Source organism: Podarcis tiliguerta (genome assembly GCF_965153285.1).
Source record: "Podarcis tiliguerta genome assembly, chromosome: 3".
Taxonomy (NCBI): Eukaryota; Metazoa; Chordata; class Lepidosauria; order Squamata; family Lacertidae; genus Podarcis; species Podarcis tiliguerta.
In genome coordinates this window covers 33,858,108-33,879,225 of record NC_139536.1, presented here as the reverse complement: position 1 = coordinate 33,879,225, position 21,118 = coordinate 33,858,108, and the positions used below count along the sequence as shown (strand labels likewise).

The window sequence follows — 21,118 nt, the reverse complement described above, 5'->3', positions numbered from 1 at the left end:
AAAACACTTTGCCAAAAGGACACTTTGGACTGCAAAGATAAGGGTATGCTACACGTTCCCTCAACAACAACACTCAAGCCAGCAGTGGCAACCTCTGCCAACCTCTTTTTCAGAGTTATTTCCTCTTAGGGAAGAGTCATTGTGCAAATCTCTAATAATATTCATCAGTCATTTAAAAAAGAATATGGAACTGGAATCCAGAAGTGTGAAATCAATGTGCAAGTCAAATTCTGCTCTGGTGACCCCAATTGTCGATTTAGGTACTTTTTCTGCTTTGTCGCACTAATTGCATTTAAAATGATAGCAAATGCTGAAAGGGATGAAATATATTTAACGACATCAAGGGGAAATGACAGCTTTAACAGAGTGATGTAATAAAGTCGTGGACAAGACCAGAGCCACTGCACTCAGTGGAAAATGCAGCAGAAAAAAAGAAAGGAAATTTACTTTAAATGGTACTGTTCTATCCTTTCTGCGTCCATGTGCGTTCATGGTTAAAGGCGGAAAAAGTTGGCTTTGATGGAAGTGCAAGAGAGGGATACAATTAGTTCTCCCCCAACAAATACAAATGTGTGTGTTTGTAATGGCAGTTAAACACTTGCATGTAAAGTGTAGTCTGGGTATCAGATCTGGAAGTCAGATCAATGCGAAACACTGCTAACTGCAGTTTTTCCAGAGAAGAGCAGTACAGGCACATAATTTAGCTTCCTCAGAAGCACACTTTTATTTTTATTTTTATAATGTACACTTCTAGACTTTTTGGCTCTGGAGAAATGGTTGAAAGTGTGTGGGGCAATGACTAAAACAGGAATGGGGGCACTTCCCCCATGATGTTCACCTTCCAAGGGTCACTTGCCAGTGGCAGTGGGGGTCAGAGGCAAGAGCAGGTAGAGCAACAAATGTAAAATTTACCTTTGTGCATTAGACTAGTTTCTACACACAACCACACACCCCTCTTTATCTTCCATACAGACAAGCAGGAGGCAACATCGGGGTCCAAGGGTGTAATTCTAGTCAGGCAAAACCAACTGGGTGCAAAGTAGGGCCTGTGAGGGCTGTGGCCTGAGGAGAATTCTGAGGATCAGGCTGAGAGGCCTGGTAGACCACATTTGACACCCAGTCCTGAGGTGACCTACCCTGGCCTAAAACTTTTGAACCCAGAGGCGTGACTGAAGCTGGTTTCTGATGGGGCTCCAGTGCCCTGCAGAGCTGCTCCCATCCCCAAATATCAGAAGATATCATGCAAAAGTTTGCATCTTGTCTAACTTTGCATTATTTATTCTCATTAGGTATTTTATCACACATACAGTATTTTGACTACATGGGTGCTGGGGGTTTTTTTAGTAGCACAAACAACTTTAGATCAGAGTTTGCACTGTTCAATATTTCCAGTGGCAGGTTTCCCTGAATAACGAAAAAATAGATATTTTGGGAAGGCTGACATAGGATGGTGGAATGGAGATTAAATCCAGAACGCCACCATGTTTTGTTGGTCCCCTGTAGCTGTTTGTCCTTGTGCTCTTTCACCACTTAGTTCCTTACTTTTAAAGCATTCCCAGTATAGGCTTGTGTAGTTTCACAGCCAAAGGACCCAAGGAAAGCGTCCATAAATTATGTTTCAACTTGTTTCATTCCTCAACAGTAGAAGGTAAAACATGCATCTGGTCTGTTTCAATTCTGACAATCCGCTTCTCAATTTTTCTTTCAGTGGCCTCGGCCAACAGCTCTTCTCCCTCTTTTTGTTCCTTGCTGTTCTCTCATTCTTTCCTTCAGTTCCTTTAACCTCTTCTTTTTTGCTTTTTGGTCATTGATATCCTTATATTTGTGATAGCAAAATTCTGTATTACTACGCACAGAGTTTATTATGATTATTTTTGAATCTCTGCAGTACCTGTCATTCAATCTAATTTTCTAGCATCTGCAAATATGACATGCATATCTTTACTTCAAGTGATTCATGCCAACGTCAAACTGCACTGAATCTTCAATAAAACAACTGAGAATAACCTTCTGCCAATTGATAATGATCCATGTGACTGCTTACAAGCTTGGTGTGATCTGTTCCAAAAGCACCACAGATAGATGTTTTGGACTACAAATCCCATCAGCCCCAAGCACAACAGACATAGTTTTACTTTTCATGTTTTTTCCCCCACCTACAGGTTGCTGGAGATCTATCAATCTTTCAAGAGCTCACAATGTTATATATTTTATTGACTTCAGATTGGTTCAAGTATAGTCAAGTATTTGGATTTCTGTTAGAACTCCACAGTTAGGCAGCTACTACAGTGACCTTCATATCTGTGGAGGGCATGTATATCAGCCAGACACAACCAGACCATGGACTGTTGCTAGGAAAGTATGCTAGTGCAATACTTTGCATCAATCCTCAGGAATTTGTACCCACTTCCTGACAGATTTCCTGATGGGTTATTTGCAAACGATTAAATGGTGCTGACTGTTAACCCCATGCATTCCTGAGAGATGAGCCCAGATAGAGTGTCTTGAAAACATCCTACTCCACAAAGCCATTCAAGATCAAAGCAGAACAGGGATCTGGAGAGTTATCTAGCTTGTGGTTACCTTGCGAAAGAACTAAAGAGATAGGCAACTATCAATCCTGGGCAATCTCTCCCCTCCCTTCTGTACACTGACCTAAAAAGAGCTCTGTAGCCTGATAATTCTTGTAATCCCTGTAACACTTTGCATTCTCGAGGCCCATCAATCACCCGGAATATAGGAAAGGTCTCATTTTTTAACAGACTTGGGAACAGGCACAGCGATAAAGCATACATTTTTTGGAAGTGTCAACTGGTTTTGAGGATCCAGACTACCATACATCTCTGATTTCTAAATAGTTAGTGCAACTCTTGTCTCGCAGCACATTTTATGGGACATTCATGAAGGCTTTACTTGCTGTTCAATGCAAGTGTGTGCATGGTCCTTAGTTGATTCACCTGGTTGTAATTTACCAAACTTGCCAGCTGACATTTCTGGCACGGTGATCTTGTTCTCATCTGCATGTGGCACAGGCCTACTGACCATGGGATAACCTGTTAGAATTGTTGGACAGAAGATACCTGCTTCATTAGACAGATAAGAACTAAAGGTCTGATGCTGTGCAAACTCCCAACCTTTAGCCTTGTTGTTGGAACTGAGCACTCAGTACTTCAAGAAGTCAATTATTCTGTTTCCAGTTGGGTAGTTGATTTGCCCAGTGCTGAATAATTTTTAACAACAACAACAACAACAACAACAACAACAACAACTGATGTTCAGGAACTCTGCACTGTCTTTTTCGGGGGGGGGGGGAGAGAAGAACCTCAGTATTCATTTACATTAATTTGTACTGTGATCCACAGAAGAAGTTACCCTCTTTTATCCAAGTACTGAAGAATCTTTGTGAAGTATTTGCTAAGAAATGGGGTGTGTGCGCATGTGTGTTTGTGTGAATTGTTCATGCCTTCCTGCTATGATCGCTTTGATTCTGAGTCAGGTCTTTCAGAAAACTATGGATGTGTCATCTCATAGTGAATCCTCTTTTCCTCTGACTTGCTGATTTGATCATTAAGAACCTAAGTACACTTATGGGGAATCAGACCAAGGATCAAGCATCATTTTGTCTCAGCAACTGGTACTCAGAGGGGCACAGACTCTAAATAGTAACCCTACTCTCATAGGTGAAGAAGAAGAATTTTATTATTTACATGCCTCCCATTTGGCTGGGTTGCCAGTGATAGCTGTTTATCAGACATATCCAGGACTGGTCTAATGAAGTCCATGGTCATCAAAACATCTTGTGCTAGTGTATTTCATACACAAATCATGAACTGTATGAAGAAGAACGTTCTTTTGCCTGTCCTGAGTCTAAAGCTAATCAATTTAATTGGGCAACCCCAACTTCTGCTAGGCTGGGGCTGATAGGAGGGCACCAGCTTGGAGTAGATTATAAAAACAAAGGCTGCTATCCTGTTTGTCACTTTCGGAAGATTTGTGGTGGTATGCATCATGCTGGAAGCAGTGTATGAACTAGAAGGCAGTACAAATATTTATCATTGCCCAATTTGCGGATACCAGCCTAAAACTGGGCCTGGCTTTACCACCAGGAAGAGCAAGGCAACCAGAGGGCAGGAAATTTCCAGCTGTTTAATTTATTATTATACTTTTGACTGCACAGGTGAGGTGATGTTTCACTCTGGTGGACCAAAAGGTTTGGTGCAATGGAAATTCAAACAAATATTCCAAATTCAGATGGTCCGCACTTGATCTCTAGGCCCCTGGGATTCTTCCACTGCTAAGGAACACCAACATCCTCCCCCCGAAAGATGAACAGCTATAGGTCTGCTTATCACTCCATGTGCACTGCAGAAAATGCAATGGGAAAAAGCCCAGTTCCCTGGTATACATTTCTGTGGAAAGAGATAGATGGTCATTATTTATTTTGCCAGTTTTTATCTTTCCCCGTATACAAAGATCTTGAGGTGAGTACTGCATTAATAAAACAAACAAACAAACAAACAATCTCATTTTAAAAGGGGGTTAAGAAATAGCCAAGTCAGAGTGCCAGCTGTGTGGGAGCCATCTAAATTTCAAGGGCAAGGGCACTGCAGGCTTAGGGTGCAACTACAGACAAAGCCCACCTATGCGTCATTGTTAAGTGCGCAGTTTCTGGAGAGGAATCTTAAGCTGGGCCTCCTTTGAGAATCATTGTAATGTGGTTCTGGTTGGTGGCTCCACTCAAAAGGAAGGCCACCACATTTTGCCCAAGTTACAAGTCATCTTCAAGGGCATCCCTATGTAGAGTGTATTGTAGCAATCCAAACAGGAGGTTACCAAGAGCATGGATTATGGTGGCCAAGCCATCCTGGTTCAGAAACTGTTGTAGCTGGTGAGCCCACGGGAGCTGGGCAATGGCACTCTTGCCATGGAAGACACCTGTGTCTCCAGTGACGAGGTGGTATCAAAGGACACTCTCAGAATATGCACCTGCTCTTTCAGGGAGAGCCCAGCTCCACCAAAAGGAGCTTGTTCCCTTGATTCCTGGACCTGAGAGCAACTATGCCACAGCACCTCCATCTTACCAGGATTTAGTTTCAGTTTATTAGGCTTCATCATAGCAGCTAGGTATCAGTGCAGAAGCTGCATGGTCTCACCTGACTGATGAAAAGCAGAAGTAGAGCTCTGAGCCATTAGACATGTCCTGTGTTTAACATGTCTAAAGAGAAGCGCCTGAAGCTATGAGAAGTTCCACCTTTTGCCGTGACAGCTCTTCTCCCTTGTTCTACATATACAGTGCCTGGTTCCAGTGACTCAGTAATGAGGGGCAGGCCCTCTGCACATCCCCATAGGCATTCTTTTTTTATTGTATCACACACACCCCAGGATAGCCCTGGCAGTGAATGCAATGTTCTGCGGCCGAGCCCTGGTCAAATTAAGGCCTAGGGCTGCCTTGTGTTTGAGCTACAAGGCTCTCTTTAAACTCAGAGGGAGGGCATGACAAGATATTGATTTTCATCAATGTCTTGATTTTATGACATTGTTCACAATTCCCATCCCTCCAACAGCTGGATCTCCATTAAATGTTTCGTTCCCATCTGGAAGGAGACTATGAAAGGCTTGCAGGCCCTCTCCCCCTTAAAACGAGAAATAGAAAGGGATTTAATTAGGGAGCTGGGTGGCTTAGAAATAAGACCAGACCATGACCTGGGTGGTCTTCCAGCTCTCCCGCTACATATGTTAAGATTGCAAGCAGCACCGTACAAACCCTTGTTTACATTTGCTCAATTTGCTTAAATTACATTTCCATTCATTGATCAAAAAGCCATTTATACTAAGTGGGGAAAATGCCTTTATTTAATCATATGGTGCTGTCTTGTACTAGTCAGGGCAGGCCCTTGGGATCCAGTATTACAAGGCTTAGTATCTGGCTGCGTGGCAGTGAATCAAAGAGCAACCTTTGGCAACGCATCCGTTGCTTCATTATGTCGAGATGATCTTTGAAAAATCTGTGCACCTCCCGATGCTTCATTTATCCTCTCTGCAAATTAGGGATAATGGTGCCTTCTGATCTCAAAGGGTAGTCAGATGCCCCAAGGTTTGCAAGGGACTTTGAAAATGCTCAGATGCACAATACAGGTCTGTTAGCAAATAGAAGCAGAGAAAGTCCCCCGCTTTCTTCTGGAATGGTGCCCAGAACAGCCCTAGTGCATGACAAGGAGCTCCTACACAACACTGCAAATGCATGTGACAATTACTCATTCTCCTTCACATTTGGCTCCTCGTCCACAGGAATACCTGCAAAACATATTGACTCCAGCATCTCTCGTCCTGTTAAGAACCATCTGCATGCGCAGAGCCTGACTAATCCCTCTGGCCTTTAAGATTCTATACTAAAAGCTATACTTGTGTTAGCCCCAATGCAACATCAATATGGCACCAGGTCCAGTTCCCATATAATGGAAAGTGAGGGACCGGTAGCCTTGCTATGTAGCAGGAAAGCTATTTGTTGAACTGATTGGATGAGGAACAATCATGGAGCATTCACTGAGTAAGCTTCTCTTTGCTGCTCAGACTTGGCAAACAGATGCTACAGTCAAGCAAGCGCTCTCAGTTGCTCTGAAAGGTTGTGATGGAACAATGGCAGGAGTCCAGGAGACTGATTATATCCAGTTGTGTCTGGAACGGGAGGGCAATCACTTACTAAAAAATGTTCCCTAAAAAATGGAAGGCTGGAAATGGACCTGATAGCTGGCTGGGAAGTCTGCATCCATTGCCGATTTATTTTTTTCTTTTATCACAATCTCAAGTAACTGTAGATTTGAGGCTAGATGGCAGAGATGATGAACCTGACACCTTCCAGAAGGTATTGAACCACAACTCCCTGCTTAAGGAAGTTTTTAATGTTTGATGTTTTATCATGTTTTTAATATTCTGTTGGGAGCTGCCCAGAGTGGCTGGGGAAACTCAGCCAGATGGACTGGGTACAATCATCATCATCATCATCATCATCATCATCCCTAAGCACTGTCCATCCTGATGGGAGTTGATGTCTGGCAATTCCTGGAGGGCCACAGGTTCTCCATCCCTGCCCCTTCTGTGGAAAAAGGCCCTGCTGCAGTAGTAGCCACGATACCCAACACGCCACTTTCCACTGTAGTAAAAAGGTAAAGGTACCCCTGCCCGTACGGGCCAGTCTTGACAGACTCTAGGGTTGTGCGCCCATCTCACTCAGAGGCCAGGGGCCAGCGCTGTCCGGAGACACTTCCGGGTCACGCGGCCAGTGTGACATCGCTGCTCTGGCGAGCCAGAGCCGCACACGGAACGCCGTTTACCTTCCCGCTAGTAAGCGGTCCCTATTTATCTACTTGCACCCGGGGGTGCTTTCGAACTGCTAGGTTGGCAGGTGCTGGGACCGAGCAATGGGAGCGCACCCCACCACAGGGATTCGAACCGCCGACCTTTTGATCGGCAAGCCCTAGGCGCTGAGGCTTTTACCCACAGCGCCACCCGCGTCCCACTGTAGGTCCCACTGCAAATAATGCACTAACTAGAAGGTCGCTTTCCTAGTGACAAATGCAAATGCCCTTGGCAACAGAAGCACTTCCTGAAGGAAATACATCCGGATCCCCTGCAACCCATGAGCAACAAGTGCATGTTTATCGTGTGGAAAGAAAAGATCATCCGGAAAGGCCCTGAGGGGTCTCTATCAGGATCAGAAGCTGGGATGATCTAAGGGACCTTGGTCTGCTATAAAGTGAGTCAAGTCAGAGGGGATGATTTCGAGTCATGCGATGTTCGCGGCCAGCCTGAACTTTAGAAAATAATAGATGCAGTGTTAAATAAAATTTAATAGCTGCTGATTGGAGCAGCTGGTGGGTTAATTTATTCTGTAAGGCTCTTTGTATTACAAAAAATTCATTGGATTGCATATTTGTAGGCGAGAAAGCAGAAGGCTAAGTCACAGGGTTATTTTGGCTGCGTGATAAATAAAGGGAGCTATTATACTATCACTATCTGGGGCGTAATTTTTTACAATAATACTCTCCACCTCACCATGCTGGTGCGTGCAATTAACCACAATTAGAGCCCAATTGCTCGCCTACTGCTAACAGCTGCCACAGCTAACAGGCTTCTCACACTGTGGTCAAGGCCATTTTTTCACTATAGTGCAAACAGCTATGGTAGGAGAAAGGTTAACCACCCTCCTTTGGTGAACTGCAGAAGTCTCCCTCAGACACTCTGTCTGCCAACTGCTTCATTTACTAGCAGCTGTTTTCTTCCCCATTGTCAGGAGAATAACTGAAACAAAAATCACTGTTCTTTGGGCAAACTGCATACTAGATAGCAAGCTCCGAGGGATATTATTGAATAGCAAAGGCATTTGATAGTATTAGAACCAACCACAGGTTCCACTTCTGCTGATGCACAGAATTTTGAGCAATTAGTCACTGGATTAAGTTCAGTATTTATAACCCCGTGAGTCATAGCCGTTAGGCCACAAAGTTGGGAAACAAAGAAAGGTTGCTGTTTTGTTTTTTTTAAAAAAGACTCTCGTTCAGGGTTTATTTGCGTATGCTTCCATTTTATTTCAGTAGCCATTGCAATTTCCTGGCTTGGTTCTCATCCAGAATTTGGAGAAACATTAAAATTATACGCAAAGAGTGGGCAGGAGTTTGAGAAGAGGATGGGCAGTGCTGAGGAATGTCCTTGGGATGGAGAACGGACCTGACTTCTGTCACAGCCTTATGGTGAGGTGAACTTCACATGTGGAGAAATTGTTGTTACAAGTGAGCAGAATGCCTACCCCAATGCAGCAGTTAAACAGCACTATAAGTAGTATGAAATAAAATTTTAAAATGGCATTTGAAGCAGACCACTGTAGCCATCTTATCAAACTCAGGAGTCTGCCTATCACATTATATCTGAGCTTTCACATGACGTAAAAGCCACTTCTGGAAAACCAACGGAATGGAGCGCATGCTCAGCGCTCATTTCCATGTATTTTGATTCCAGATAAAATCCATTTTAGCCCCCTTAACCCAGAAAATTACAGGAGTAAAGTGACAGAATTTGGGGCGGTACCCTAGCATTCTTTCCTGCTCTTTTCATGGGGGAACAGAAGCACACACATGTGGAAAGGGTGGGGGAATAGTGATACTGTCCAATGGATGACATTCATTGTTGTGTCTCACCACCACGCCCACTGGTATGAATGAAATTTAGAGCAATATGCTGGTATATCAGTCAAATTCCATAACACAACAGGTACTGCAATGTGAAAACGGGACAGAAATGCTAGGAGGAAAACTAACACGGTATTTCCATGTTTGAATGCACCATACCAGTGGCGGCAGTGAATGGAGGTGTGTGGAGGCCTTGCTGGGCCCCTCCAGACTGGTGGGGTTTTTTGCAGGCATATTTGCTTCAAGGTCATTAATGTAATGCTATTAGTGGCGGATTTATTCTACGCTGCCCACACACCATTCTGCTTTACCAGCTGTTCTGCAATGGATCTCCAATATCACCCCATTATCTGGAGGGGCACCCTTGAACTGTAGTGCATCAAAAGAGGGACAACCAAACAACCTGCCCCACCACCCTGCAGAACATTTGTGGTATGGGTATTTAAAGGATTTCGGTGGGGAGCTGCGAATCATGCACCCACAGAAAATGAAGCGGTATGTCTGCTCCAAAACTTCAGCGGGTGTAAACAATATCAAAAGCAGGATTACTGCCCCAATAACACCACAAGCACAAATACACATGAATGCATAATAACAATAAAGAGAAGTCAGAAGGGATTCATTATGAGTCCCCCACCTCGGCCTGGAAGATACTTGCTTTTTCCAGACGCCACAACAGAAAACACTATTTTTGCAACTGACCACCTTCCCATAAAAGCACTTTATGGAGAATGCGAGAAACCTACACCTGGAACAATATATTCTGCTGCCTGAGGCAGACAAAATACCCCCCACCCCCGTCCTGCTATCTGCATATAGAAGCCACTAAGACTTGTGACTGAAGCTGATGGGACAACATTCTCCACTTTATCTGAGGACACCAGGCTAGGTCATGGGACGCAAGACGGGTGGCACATGAACCTTTGCCCTCCAGCATCTCCTGACCCCCAATATCTCCCACCAGGGGCCATCACACTCACTCAGGTGTGGAGAACCTCTGGTCCTCCAGATGTTGTTGAACTACCACTCACATCAGCACAGCAAGCAAGGAGGGCCAAAGTTTCCCCATACCCTACTCAAACCAATGGGAGGCCCATCTCCCTGTCCCCGAGAAACCACCACTACAGCCGGCTGTTAATATGGTGAAATGTACAGTATATCAATCTTACTGTAACGAAGAGCTCTCCTTGCATCTTGTTATAAAATGAAAGGTGGCAGAGGGAAGTTTCACACATATTGTGTGAGTGACGTTTCAGGATTATGGCAACATGACCTATTACAGACAACCACAAAACTGCAGACGGAAGGCAATTAGACAGGAGACATTTCTGCTTGTTGCAACATTCTGGTGTAACAAAACAGGTGAAAAGGGGGTGGTTTTATCTTAAGAAGACCATTATCTCCTCAGCTTACTTAAATACACCCCTGTGTTTTTGCTGTTTAAAATAAGAGAAAAAACAGTGTATGAGTTGGTGGAAGGAAATGGATGGCAAGTTTTGAACACATCAATTCCCAGTGGAATTTTCTTATCTGTGATTTAAATTGTGACTACTAGAATTATGACTACTAATCATATGCGTGTTTACTCGGAAGTCTCCTTGATTTCAGTAGGACTTACTCCCTAGTTAGTGTGCACAGGATTGCTGATGAATGGGTGCAAGCTTTTACATGTATGGCACCCGACATCCTTCCTCTAGTATCCCTTCCATTGGCAGGTGGGCCAGTGTGGATCTAACCCAATATTCTGTGCTAGATGGGCCCTTAGTCCAGGCAAGCTCTTCTTATATGTGCTGAAGAAATATAATACAGTGGTACCTCGGGTTACAGACGCTTCAGGTTACATACTCCGCTAACCCAGAAATAGTACCTCGGGTTAAGAACTTTGCTTCAGGATGAGAACAGAAACCGCGTGGTGGCGGCATAAGTGGGAGGCCCCATTAGCTGAAGTGGAACCTCAGGTTAAGAACAGATTCAGGTTAAGAACGGACCTTCAGAATGAATTAAGTTCTTAACCCGAGGTACCACTGTAATAATAACAACAACAATAACAATAATTTTATTATTTATGTCTATTATTATTATTATTATTAGTTGTATTATTCATATACACCATGATAAGGCAAGACCTGATGTTGAAAGCTTTTTGAAGCCCAAAAGATACCAACACAATGTTTCTCTGGGGAATCTGGTTTATAATATTTGTGAAACTAGCTTCCGGTTCCTGTCCCGCGCCATGGCAATGGCTCTCTCAACATCGGTGAGAGGCACAGGCTGAAAAAAGGGGATAGAAGGGATTAAACTATCCCCTATAAACCTCTCGGGTACAGGAGGTACTGGCGACCCACGGTCGCCTCAATGGCTCGCCCCCACACGGATCAGAGTGGGGACGGGTGGAGGCACTGGGTGCTACACACTTCACCTGATGTGAACCCCCCCTCCCAAATCACCATTGGACGTGGAGGCTCTCCTTATAATTGGATTTTAATTGGCATTAGGCACACACCGGAGGAGATGGACATTATAACTGTGAACAATCAGCTGCATGGAACTGAGGTTTGAAATTGGGAGAAGATTCTATCTTGAGTTGGAGGTGGATGGAGGAGAGGGGGGCTCTCTGCTACGTTTTATGGGAATTTTTACATTTATGATTTGGCAACCCTCCCCTAATATTGAATTTTAAGATATACAAGCAAAGATGGTTTGATGTACGTTGTAACACTGGGATTTAAAAGATGACGTAAAGCTGCTTGCGGCTTGAAAGGAGTAAAGGAGGGGAGAGTCTGGTTGTTTTGTTTGGAAGGATGTTGCTGGGAATTAGAGCCTACGTCCCCCACCCCTAAAAAAAGTCTGAAAGAGATCGTGGAGATGTTGAGATATAACCTTTCCCCCCTTCTTTAAAGCAAAATGCTATGGTAGTGGCAAAAGGAAAGTGGCGTGAGGGGTTTTTGGGTGCTGGAAGAGGAATGGCGCTGTCTTCCCTTCTGGAAGAAGAAATGGCAAATCTCTGGAACTTGTTGATTTGGTGCCAGTGGGAGGGAGGGATCTGCTGTTGTCGATTTGGAACTGCTTGAGTATTATGGGAAAGAGCTGAGCAGGAGAAGGAAGAGGGCTTAACCTTGAAGTTGCAGCTCCACCCCAACCATGCTGGAATAATGCAACAGTGGGAATAAGGAGATAGCCCTAATGCTACAGGATAAAGGAAAACATCAGAGAGACATATAAGGCCAAGAGACTAACAACTGACTTTTGGATGTGGCACACGTAGGATGAAAAGGAAAAAGCTATGGTTCCTCGGTTGAAGCCTTTTTTGGAGGGAAGTTAAATAATATAATAACACAAACAGAAATCGTTAAGAGTGCAGCTGTTAATTATGTGATGATTTTGAAAAGGGAATATAATAGAAGTACATAAGAATATGAAACATAGTAATATTAGATTATAAAGACCCATCAAGAACGGTGCACGCAAAGCCTCTTGACAAAATTGCTTTAATTTGGAACTAATTTGTGTAATTGGGTTTATATTGAAAATCAAATTTAAAAATTGGCATAATAATAATAATAATATTTGTGAAACTATTTTAATGGTTTTCACTGTAAGGAGCAATAAATTATGTAACAAATACAACCTTGTTAGCCAAACCTTGAGGTGCCAATAATGCACCAGTAATCAACAATTATTAAGTACGTACAATTGCTTCACTAAAGCATTTCACTGTTGTCTAATCAGTAAAAACCTGTCTGAGAAAACCTTTCACCTAACCATGAAGAGACAATTCTGCATGGACTGGGGTGTTTAAATGAAATATCACTTTATAAGAACAAAGGGAAGCTGACTTGAAAACAGCGAAGTCATAAACCGATGTATTGCTCAGCGAAATAATAGAAGCTTTCATTCACAAAATCAAACATCAGCACTTTTATATTAAACCAACAGCTGAACTCAGTCTGAACCACAGCTCAGTCTCAGAAGCTGATATTAAGTGTCAGGATTGGCCTGGGAAGTGTGAAGAAAAAGCAAGTGCAGAGATTAGGCTTTTCAGCCTATCTTCTTGGAAACTGAGCACTTGCCTGAGCTTAGCAAATACCACGAAATTTCAACAGGCAGCAGTTCTGCCAATAAGCCTGTGCTTCTCTGAGTAAGGAAGTTGACAAATGCTTCTTTGTTACTCTCATCTACTGTGAAAAGACTAAGGTCCTTCCCAGCAAACAGTGACAAAAGGGTTTTTGTCTGAGCACTAAAGTAGCAGTAGCCCAGGTCCAAGGTTGGCACCATCCTGCCTGTACCCAGTGGATCGGTGAGAGGAGGTGGATGTTCTCTGCGACAGAGTGATGGAGAGTCATTGCCGTGCAGTGGTTAGTGTGTTGAATTAGGATGCAGGAGACCAGAGTCTGAATTCTCACTCAGCCATGACACACTTGTTCACACTTTCGCTTGTACCATTACAGTCAGGGTGGATTTGATTTAAATCACTAGTCAGTAAGACTTGATTTAATTTTTTTTTTTTTTACAGAAAGACTCATTCTTACTGGTATAATCTTAATATTTACAACCAGAGGAAGGTTTCATTTTTGGAATAATAAACGTTCAGAGTAGTTTTTACAGTTATATCAAAAATTACTGATTTGGTTATACTATTAGAAATACATAGACAGATAATTACGAAATTATTGTGGGGTTTAATAAGCTAACTGTTTATATTTGGACAACTTTTCTGCTGTACTTTAATCATTTCCTTAATAACAATTTATTTAACTAAAACAGTAACATTATAGCATATGTATCCATGTTTGTTAACTGATGTGGTTAAACGGTGTTGTTTTAAAAAACTTAGTTTTAAGTTTTAAAAAACTTAGACTGAGTTTTAGCACACATGAAAAACTTAAAACAAATCTTTATTTCCTGATGAATAGCCTTTGGACTATAATGTAACTTAAATAGAAAACTATATTTGGAAAGATTTTTCCTCTAAAGGCATTTTATTTTTAAAATCCGATTTAAATAAACAAAATCCGATTTAAATAAAAAAAATCCAATTTTAATTTTTAAAAATTCATTTTTTAAAAATCATTGATTTTTATCCACCCTGATTACAGTACTAAAAAGCATGGGTTCCAGTGACAAACTCAGTGGGGAAACTCCAGAAGCTTATGGCAGCAGTTGCTCTGGAGGAGGAAGAATTAGGCTGCACAAATGAAGCACGGAAATACGGCTGTTTGGATCGTGGTCCATTTCTGCGCAGACTCCCGGCCTGCTATTTATGGCTTGAGAGGGGGCAGGAAACCTCAGGAACATTCAAAATCAATATGCTTGCCTGCTCCTTTGGATCGCGACTGCTTGTATTCAGAATTCTGGTCTGCTATTTTTTTGGGGTGGGGGGGAGAGATGCAAAGAGGGTCTTGAGGCAGCCACCACGGCACTGCGCACAGGCAGTCGGCACGAGCACAGATCCGTTTCCTTTGCCTTCCCCTGAATTGAACCGGCTATTCTGGTTTTAGGTACATAGCAGAACTATGTTTTGCCTTTTAACAAAAGGGGGGGGGGGGAATGTCACGGTTGCAGCAGGAGAACACATGTTACATTTCATGACATCAGGCAGTTAAAATGTATAGCTAGTACATACAGTGCTCTCACCAAAACTCCTCTGGATTTGCATCAGACAGAACTGCGAGTACAAAATGTCCCAGCTCTTGTAAAAATGTGGGTGAGATAATATTGCTATCGGAACCTTAACTATTGCCTTTCTTGATGGCTGTTGCTGCTGCTGCTGTTGAGCTAATAATCCTAACATTCCACTGAAGGAGTGTTCAGTCAGTGCTTGATCATAAACAGGAAAGGAATGAAGGGGGGGGGGAAACCCCAACCTCAGGCTTTATGAAAGATGCAGGTCATTGACCTTACAAATCGCGACAAAATTAATTTGGCACGGCATGCCGCTTCTGCCTTTTAACTATGCCCTGTGGAATTTGAGCACCTGATATTACTTAAGCTCTACAAAGCAAAAGGCTTTTGCCAGCACAAACAGCTCAGGCATGTGTGGACAGAGCCAGTCATTCAATTTTGGGGAGTCTGAGGAGAGAATGGCTGGGCGTCTCCTTTCTCCCACCACAGAAAGAGCAGGGGTGTTTCGAGGTGATGGCGCTGAGGGATTATGTCGCCATCTTCCACAAGTAGCAACAGAGTCGCCGCGCACACTGTTTGCCGCAATACGGAATAGACAGGAGGGTGAAGGAGGAATACAATGATTTCATCAGTACATGCTGGTCTGTCCTGTCTATGGAACATCGGCCTATAAACCTTGGGTGAACTGACATGCACTGTGCAATGGGATGGAATGGGATAGTTTGGTGGAATGCATTATGCCTTGCCCAAAGATGTGGCTGATTACGCTGGGTTTTTAGTGTTCAAATAATAATTAGTTGTGTACACACTTCAGTTTACTCTGCATCCAGCACTGCATCCCAATGCTGGTTTGGGAACTGGCGTGCACACGACATTAGCCACAATCCACACCTTTACTGTGATTTCTTATGAAATGCTGTGTTTTGAGGTGTGTGCCCCCTGCAACCAGATTCTATCAGAATTGAAGGGAAAAATGACATAGCCACGTTTTAAGCTGGTAATGTGTACGCAGCCTCCCCCCAAAAGCAAGGCTTTTGAATCGCAAGTACATACCGTGGTGTCCACAGCGGTGACCTTCTTGGTGGGTATATGTTTCGGGGTGGGTTCCTTTGCGCAGACCAACACACAGCCCTCAGGACCCAAAGTTACAATGGCTGTTTTACAGCCTCTCTCGAGCAGGATCCTTCCCACACGCCCAGCATCTTCAACATTGCCAACTGGGATTCCCGTTAAAAGTTCTGCCTAGGGGAAAAGGTTGAAACAACACAAAACCCACATTAGCTTGGGGGCGGCGGGGATTAAGCAAAAACATCAATTTATTTCAAGACTACTAGCTATGTGAAACAGATATGTAATATTTGCTACTATTAAATGCATTGAGAGACAATGGTGTGTACCAGGAAATATAGTGGGAGGTGCAATAAATCCCTTTGAAAGCACAGATTAACCACTCAGCCCTTAATTTATTATTTCCACAAATGAGGTATTGTACTGATGTACCAGACTCAGAGTAGTGGGCTGAAGAATAACATAATATCTATTGTAATTACCTCTAAAAATAATTAATTCAGGGCTCTGGCGTTCAGCCAAACCCAGTTTCCTGATTTGTGCATGAGACACATGCTCAAAAGCACATTTTTTAAAAATTAATACATTAAACAAGCGACATTTTTAGGTGCACATAAAAAACCCACCCTAGTAAAATGTGTGAAGTGGCCAACTGCGTGCTGTGCCCGTAACGGGGATTCCACCATGAACTTCCCTTGTTCAAGGGAGGTAAATGATTTTCCATTGCTTTACACAAGGAGCTGCTTTGAAGAACCACCTCTAAGAAAACTACTGTGGGGCTTCCCTCTTGTTCCTTCCCCATTTTCCTTGGGAGTAGACCCTATGTAAAGCAATGGGGGGGGGGGTAGGTCTGTGTTGCTTTGCGCAGGAGGTTGTTTGGAAGGGCTTTCCTAGGGGGAAATGAAGGAGTTTGGATTGGTTTGGGAAATAACCATGCTTTCCCTTGGGGGGGGGAGAGGGGGAGGGGAAGGGGGAAGGGAAGGCTTGGTTCATTTATAAGCCAATCCAATGTATGTGTGTGTGTGTGTGTGTGTGAGAGAGAGAGAGAGAGAGAGAGAGAAGTTTTGGAATATATAACCAGACAGAGGACCTTCTTGGTAGTGGCGCCCACCCTGTGGAACGCCCTCCCATCAGATGTCAAGGGAATAAACAACTATCTGACTTTTAGAAGACATATGAAGGCAGCCCCGTTTAGGAAAGTTTTTAATATTTGAAGTTTTATTCTGTTTTTACAGTTCTGTTGAAAGCCACCCAGAGTGGCTGGGGAAACCCAGCCAGATGGGCGGGGTAGAAATAATAAATTATTATTATTATTGTCATTATTACACACACAGAGAAAGAGGGAGCTGAACCTGGGGTCACAATCCTGAGAAGTGTCCCAGTTGCTTTAAGCAGAGGATGGCCATCTGTCATGGATGCTTTAGCTGAGATTCCTGCATTGCAGGGGGTTGGACTGGATGACCCTTGGGGTCCCTTCGAACTCTAAGACTCTATGATTCTGTCTCCTAAGGAGAGTCCACTGCCCAGTCTTTTCCACCATCAAATGCCGTCTACTGTTAGCCAGTTTCTCCTAGTGCCTTGCCAAAGTCTGCTTCCTTAATGATTTCCACCATTTCATTCTGGTCTAGAGATGAAACCCTGTAGCATTGGCCCTAGCCCTTCTCACCATCCCCCAAAGTGGGGCGCATGCTACAATGCCACAATGAGGCAATACCACAATGAGGTCCTTGAAGGAAGGGCAGGTTACAAGATGCAAATACATCTGCACCACACCCTGTTGATTGCATGGATTGTGATAGTACCTAGTTTAGAAGAGAACACTGTGTTATTGCTTTAATCCCAGAGAGCGCCCACAGCCCTTGACTGTTATTGTCTGGCCCTCCTTCTGTGCTGCACAGTATACAAAGGTGGTTGCGGACCGATTAGGCAAATACAGATGCCTCTAGGAGTTTCTGCCGCGTCTGCCATCTGCAAAGAGTTGCCTCCAGCTGTATTTGCAACAATTGTGATGCAGCTGAGATAAAGAGGGAGAGGGGGGAAATGAGGACACCGCAAGGCAGGCCAGGAGTCGATTTCCCGCAAAGGTAACAGACACAAGACAGATGCTACGTGCCAAAAGTTAAAATGTACCACAAAGTGTCAATTGTGAAATTAAATATAAAACTGCTGGGCTGTGTTGGAAAGTTCCTCCCTCCAATAAAATCACTTTTTTTATAAAAAAAAATACAATTGGAGGAAATAACTAATGGCTGCCCTAAAAAAGAAAACGAAGACACAATAGCAGGAGGCCAAGGAGGATATTTTTAAAGAGCTTTCTACATAAGACCAAGGGAAAAGAGATTCTTCCCCCTGGCTCCTACCACCACATCTTGCAAAAAGGCATAAAACACTCACAGAGAGATGAGGAAATGACCAAATTACTTATATTGTTAATCTACAAGTCAATATACAGTCAATGTAGTACCCCCAGATGTTGTTGGGCCACAGGTCCCATCATCCCTGACCATTAGCCATGCTGGCTGAGGCTGATGGGAGTTGGAGTTGGCAACATCTGTTAGCCCCCCCCCCCCCGTATCTGCAGGCAATGCTGCTGCTGCAGAACCAAGTGCTTAAGCAGAAAATGCAGAAATGCAGAATTCAACAGCGTAAAGATATGCAAGCTCACATTCTGCAGAAATGAATTTCTAAGGTGTGACTCCTTATTTCATTGTACCCACTCCAAACTGTCACACCTTTAGAAACATGACCAGGCATGTTCCAAGTCTACTACGGAAAATGCAAAAATAGCAATGCATTTTCCATAACGTGGAAAATGCAAAAAGCATTGTGCCACCCAGCTTCAGCCAGTTTTGCTCAGCAAAGTCCCATCCATTGCTGGGATTTTTCACTTGCCATTCACTTGCCATCTACGTTACGGGTGGTGGTGGTGTAGAGACTACACTACTATACAAAGATTGAGTTTACATTTGTTGCTCTGACCACCTTTGTCTTTGGCTCCACCCACCACTGTAAAATGGCCCTGGGGTGGCTTCCCTGAAAGGAATATGGTCTTCAGGCAAAAATATTTCCTATCCCTGAGCTCAAAGCAACAAAAACATAGGAGCCAAATCCTAGGAGCCGAGGGGGCTTCGGTCCTCCCAATAAAATATTTGAGGGGGCTGCCCCCCAAGTTGATAGGCATTGTCATTCAAATGGTTTGTGTGATCGATTATGCAGGGCGGGGCTTACCTCCCCCCCCCCCCATATATTTTATTCAAGTTGGGACCCCTGAACAGAAGCGAGATGGGAAGGGGGCAGGTTTGGGCTTCCCTCCTCTGCATGTTTTTTGTGTAAATAATATCACCCACATACCCCTTACATGTGAATGCAACAAATGCATTCAGTAACATACACATGGCTGGCCCTGCACATCTGAGATTGGTTTTCCCCCCTGGAATAACTCTCTAAAGTGCCAAGGACATTATAAATGCAACACCTACAACCATTTCCCTTCAAGTCTGAAATCACTTAGTGGCACACAACCTTAGGGTTTTGGCTTCCACAGGACCAACATTTGATATACTTATTCTGCAATTCTTTTATTAGAAGAATTAGAAAGAACAGAGAACCAGCACATTCCTGGGCAAACCTCAGGGATTAGGCTCTGCTGCATCTGGTGCACAGTGAATTAACAAGCCAGTTTCAACAGGCTTGATCTTTCTGGGAAAAGTCGGGGGGGGGGGGGGAGGGAACCAAACTACCAGCTAAGCAAAAAATCAGGAACTGATAATCTTGCAAGATGCATTCTCAGTATTTTGCACACGAACCACATACAAAGAAGTAGGAGCTGCACAAATAGAAGTTTATTAAAGCAATGAAAAATATGTATCTGAAACCACAGCTTGTGAAATATCCTTTGTGGTAGATAGCCCACTGATATTATACCCTTGTTTTTTTGCTCCATTCTAGCACAACAATTCGGAATGAACAAAATGTTTCACAATACCAAGTATTTGTGGTTGTCAAAGCATCCACAAGTGTTTGGTGGATGTGCTTCCATCCAACAGATTATTTGGAGGGTGCAGCCCATGTGGCAAGGTTTGCAGCAGCTTGGGGTACTTCCAAGGCTTTGCTAAGTCACAGACTAGTTTTATGCCTCTGCTGCCGAGAAGATAAATAACAGAAACTTCCTGTCTGGTCCTATAACTGTTATCAGCCAATCATAAATGGACGATTACAAGCACACAGTATGAATTATTAAGGAATCTGGCAGCAACTTCACAGCTCATGTTGACAATGGGGCATAAATTTCCACTTCCCTTTGAAGTAGGTGGCTAGTCAGCACAAAAAGTTGGGCGGGTGTTAATTGTGATGAGCTCTGAATTCTTTTTTCCTTTAGAAATATTTCAAGATGATGATTGGCAGCTATTCTGCCCCCTACACACCCACCCTATACTGCTGTGTTCTGTACGGTCAAGCTTCATCTGTTCCAATGCAGGTAATAATTTTACTAAATTATCTATAAACCCTGCTATGTGGGATCTTTGACCTCTCAACATGCTGGCCCTCAATGGGAGAAAACCTGGTGTGAGAGATGGCACCGTTCTTTTCATCTTTGGGACCATGTGGATGCATGAGAACTATATGGACACAGAGGTGAGCTTCAATCAGGCAGACCTGCAAGCATGCCCCATCTCTGCCACAGGCTGACTGTGTGGACTTCCAGACATAATACAAGACGACAAAAACTAGACTGGAAATGTCAAGAGTGGAGTTAGATATAGCTGAGTAAGTTCAGCAAGGCAGTGCACTGGATCTATAGTTTATTGTTTACGAGCCTATATTCAAAGCATGTTTACCCTGCTCTTCGATGAAAAAGGCTCCCAGATCAAGTTGCAGAGCAACTTTTTAAAAAGGCAGTCCCTGCCCTCAGCCTTACAATCTAAAGGACACAACACAAAAGGGGGGAAAGGATGGGTTGGGAGGAGAAAAGACACAGTAGAAAAGGGAAAAGAGGAGTGGGAAGTACCAGTTCTTATAGTTACAGTTCTTATAATGGTGGCTGGCTTGCTGGCATGGAAAAAATTCAGGTAGTTTGCTAGCACTGGGCACTGCAAGGCGACACATGGAGGAGAAGACGACAGAATAGCCCTACTCTCCTTCTCTTTCTTTCTTGCAGTCTGATGGAATCACCCAGGTTTATACAGTGTGCTATCCTAGACCCTCCAACACTACTCAGATGAAAATAGGGACATTTCTGCATCCCT

The 21,118-nt window shown here is 43.5% G+C and overlaps 1 protein-coding gene across 5 annotated transcripts in view; it reads right to left on the bottom strand.

The window, feature by feature from the left end:
- RBKS (ribokinase) overlaps positions 1–21,118 on the bottom strand; it is a 63,234-nt gene that overhangs the window by 6,997 nt on the left and 35,119 nt on the right. For 4 of the 5 annotated variants that reach the window (XM_083434571.1, XM_083434574.1, XM_083434573.1 and 1 more), the window contains one exon: positions 15,858–16,046. In XM_083434571.1, coding sequence (XP_083290697.1) covers positions 15,858–16,046 — 189 coding nt within the window. Of the gene's footprint in view, positions 1–1,736; positions 4,410–15,857; positions 16,047–21,118 lie in introns of those variants that run through there. The other variant, XM_083434572.1, reaches the window with a different exon arrangement.